Source organism: Phaethon lepturus, unplaced genomic scaffold (genome assembly GCF_000687285.1).
Source record: "Phaethon lepturus isolate BGI_N335 unplaced genomic scaffold, ASM68728v1 scaffold29055, whole genome shotgun sequence".
Taxonomy (NCBI): Eukaryota; Metazoa; Chordata; class Aves; order Phaethontiformes; family Phaethontidae; genus Phaethon; species Phaethon lepturus.
In genome coordinates, this window is record NW_010540274.1 from 757 (window position 1) to 4,261 (window position 3,505).

General features: G+C 42.0%; 1 protein-coding gene across 1 annotated transcript; it reads left to right on the forward strand.

Annotated features, from left to right (window-relative positions):
- Positions 1 to 969: 969 nt before the first annotated feature.
- LOC104621023 (chromosome unknown open reading frame, human C4orf32) lies at positions 970 to 1,215 on the forward strand (the record flags this gene model as incomplete). The annotated part of the gene is made up of 1 exon (XM_010287402.1): positions 970 to 1,215. A coding segment is annotated over one exon (246 nt), but the record flags the coding sequence as incomplete, so codon positions are not given.
- Positions 1,216 to 3,505: the final 2,290 nt, after the last annotated feature.

Genomic DNA, 3,505 nt, shown 5'->3' on the forward strand with positions numbered 1-3,505 from the left:
CTGCTGCACGTGTTTTCATTGCTGCCTGATGGAAGGATTAGAAAACTCACGTTCATTATCCTGAAAGCGTGTTCGCCCCATCATACCCGAACACGAGGCAACAAGGTTTTGTGCAAAGGATCTCTGGACACTGGGGAAGGAGTGTCCCCTAGGGACACTCTGATCGAGTTACAGTTGTTGAAACTGTTGTGTGTTTTCTGCAGTGATATTTAAACACGTGGCATCTTCATCTAAAGATGTCCTTCTATACATCATTGCCTTCCTATGCATTTGCCCCGTCACTTTTTTTTTTTCCCCTTGGGAAAAGTGCAGAACTTCTTTCCCCTCCTCTTTGCTTCTTGGACCACCACTTTGCATCTGTGTAGTCCTTGGGTCTGTCTTCCTTTACTTGACTTTGACAGCTTTCTACTCCAACATGGATGTTTGTCGCCTTCCTGATCGAATCCAGTGCCTCTCTTTCAGTGGTGATGTTAGCCCTTCAGTTCCCTGTGCTTTGGTGCAAAATACTTTATAGGTTGTGCTTAATAGTTTTGTATTGTGCTTATGGTTCTGAAGATACTCTGGAAATAATTTATAACACATCTACTTCAGTCAAATCTCCTCCCTGAAACTACAGGCATCTAATTCCATTTTGGTAGCCCTGACAGCCATGCTGCACAGACAGGTGAGATGTATGACCTACAGGAGAGCTTTACCCCTCTAGGGTGGCCTCTGGAGGGGAGACAGGCTGTCAGATGTTTGTAGTATCACTTCAGATGTCCCAAGGTTGGACAAGTGGCTGTCAACCTTAACCTTGTATCAAAGTCACAAGCTTTGTCACATTTTCAATTTCTCAATTTAAAGAGTAACTTTATTGCATGCATATCTTGCTTTTACTCATTCAAATAGAAACAGCTGAGACTGGTTCAGAATCACAGTAATAAGAACCAATTGTACAACGTATTTCCTAATTCTGTCTTCTGTCCGCAGGTCCAGCAAGAACAAAGCAACCACACCACAGAACCTGTAATAGATGACTATAAAAAGATGGGGACTCTCTTTGGCGAACTAAACAAAAGCCTTATCAGAATAGGCTTCACAAGGATGTACTTCGGAGAACGGATAGTAGAACCTGTGATAATTATATTCTTCTGGGTTATGCTCTGGTTTCTTGGCCTACAAGCTCTTGGACTGGTTGCTGTTCTGTGCCTTGTCATTATTTATGTACAACAGTAAAATTTTATAGATGCTCTTTGGATTATCTATGTCAACACTGTCACTATGTCAGTGGATTTATGTGTTTAAGTAAATGGGTGGCGTATCAAAAGCTGCAATGCTTCGAACTGCATTTTGCTGAACTTCCAACTTTTGGAGTGAGGGGGACTGAACGTATGCATTTTAAGCAGTCAGCAGTGCCCTACTACATCTTTTGAAGGGCAAAATGTAGATGTTTTGTAATACAATGGTATCCAATGTACTGTTTTCTGCACTCTTGGGGCCTTAGTCCAAGGATTGGCTTTTTGTTCCCCTCCCACAATGTTTTTGCTTTGTATAGTGAAAATTTCCCATCTGGTTTTAGAAGGACACTTGATGTGAGTGTCCTGTTTCCCTCCTGGGAGGGGCTCGTGTTCTGTGTGTTCCCTGAATCTGCACAATTTGCTGGGTTTTTCTGCTGAAAAGCCAAATCTGCAGGAGGGAGGTTGGCTAAAAAACCTACAATGACAAATGTTCATAAGGTGAATACAACTTCCTGACACAAAAACATCTTTGGCTAGTATAGTTTATATCAAGCTTTCCCCTAGGAAACAGGCTATGCCAGCAAAATGCTTTTACACTAATATTAGTGACTTCACACAAGGCTTCAGCTGTTCAGGAGGAATCGCAGTCCTGTGTTGGCCAAATGGTCTAACATAGCTCTGCCTTGTTTTTGGAAATGTACTCTGCTCCTGCTGCTATTTTTTTTTCCTCTTTTTTTTACACTTGCTCTTTCCCCCAGCCCTCCTTCTGAAGATAAATATTTGGATAACTCTTGGACTCTGTAGGTAGTTACAGCTGCGGTGTTGGAGAGTTGCCATTCCAGACAGCAATGCTAGAATATTTGCTGCTGCTTCTGGGTCGTGTGTGAAGTGTCTGAACAACCAGGTAGATATCAGACCAGATCTCTTAATGCTTCCCTAATTTGCTGCAGCGTGGACCCAAATGTGAGCTAGAAGCTTTGCGTACATAAGCAAATCATACCTGTTTCCTCATGCAAGGCAAGAATGTAGTTGCAATTGGGTGGTCATTTTATTTACTAGTCTTAGCTGATTCATTTCCATGCTAGGCAACAAAAATGTGTGTCTGTAGGTGCAACATAAATCGGACAATAGGCTATATACATTCAAGAGTAGGTGCAAAATTCGTTCTGGCTCCCCAGGAGCTGCACCAGGGGTGTACTGAATATTTCCAAGTTGAATGTGCTCATTTAAAGAAAAACAATTAAATGAGCCAGAATCTTTACTGAATGGGCTACCAATTTAATATTTGCTGTATATTATTTTTTGTAAGAAACTTAATTGCAAAATTGACTTCGTCTATGGTATAGTGAAATTATACATTTACTTAAAGAAACATAATAGAAGATGTGAAATTCATAGACAACTACTTAATCTTTTGCAGTGACTTTTTTCCTGAACGTTTTTACACTAGCAGAGATCAACAATAGATTAGTTGAAAATGCTGTCTTATCCAGAGGCTTTTAAAGTTCTGGGGAACTTCTCTGTGGTCCCAGTCCTGCAACTGCATTCTCAAGGCTGATTTTATGCCTACATGGACCATGTTGGTTGCTGGGCTCTATTTCCAGGACCCTTGGCCGCAGTCCTTACAGACTTTCCTATTGGTGAAATAATTGTTATTGAGGGCGGTGAACATGAAGGCCCAGCTCCTTTAAAGTCTTTATGTGCCTAAATGCCATCTGTAGACATGTCTCTCTGCTTTTCTAATGAATATGTAGTTACCTTCTGAGGAACCAGGTCTCTGGATCTTCAGATGACTTTGGCTGTGGATCGGAGAGGACTCCGGGGGAGTGGGACTGAAGCCCAGACGCGTGCCTGGATGGCAGCCTGTGTTGGTTGGCACCTAGTTATAAATAGTTATGCTGATGGCAGGGAAACGTTTGACAACAGAAGGTGTTCCTGGATACAGGGGTTTGTTATTCACAGCTGGAAGTCCCAAAGCAAACAGCAAGAAAGACTGAACTCTGAGGCAAGGAGCTTTGTACTCACAGGTGCCTGGGGGTGAACTCTGGTTTTGTTCCAAGTCCCTCAAAGTAGAACATCTGTTTACACCTTTGCACATTTGTATAGATGTAATGGTGGGTTTATGTGTGTTCTTCTCCTGTATAAGGGCTGTACGACAAGAGCATCTTATTAAAAAGAAAAAAAAAAACCCTTTCTTCCCACGATCAAGTTCCTGTTCAGAGGATCTCGTCCAATTCCTTTTGTCCTGTAGGAAGAAGTGTCTCTGTCATACCCTTGTTGCAGGAATG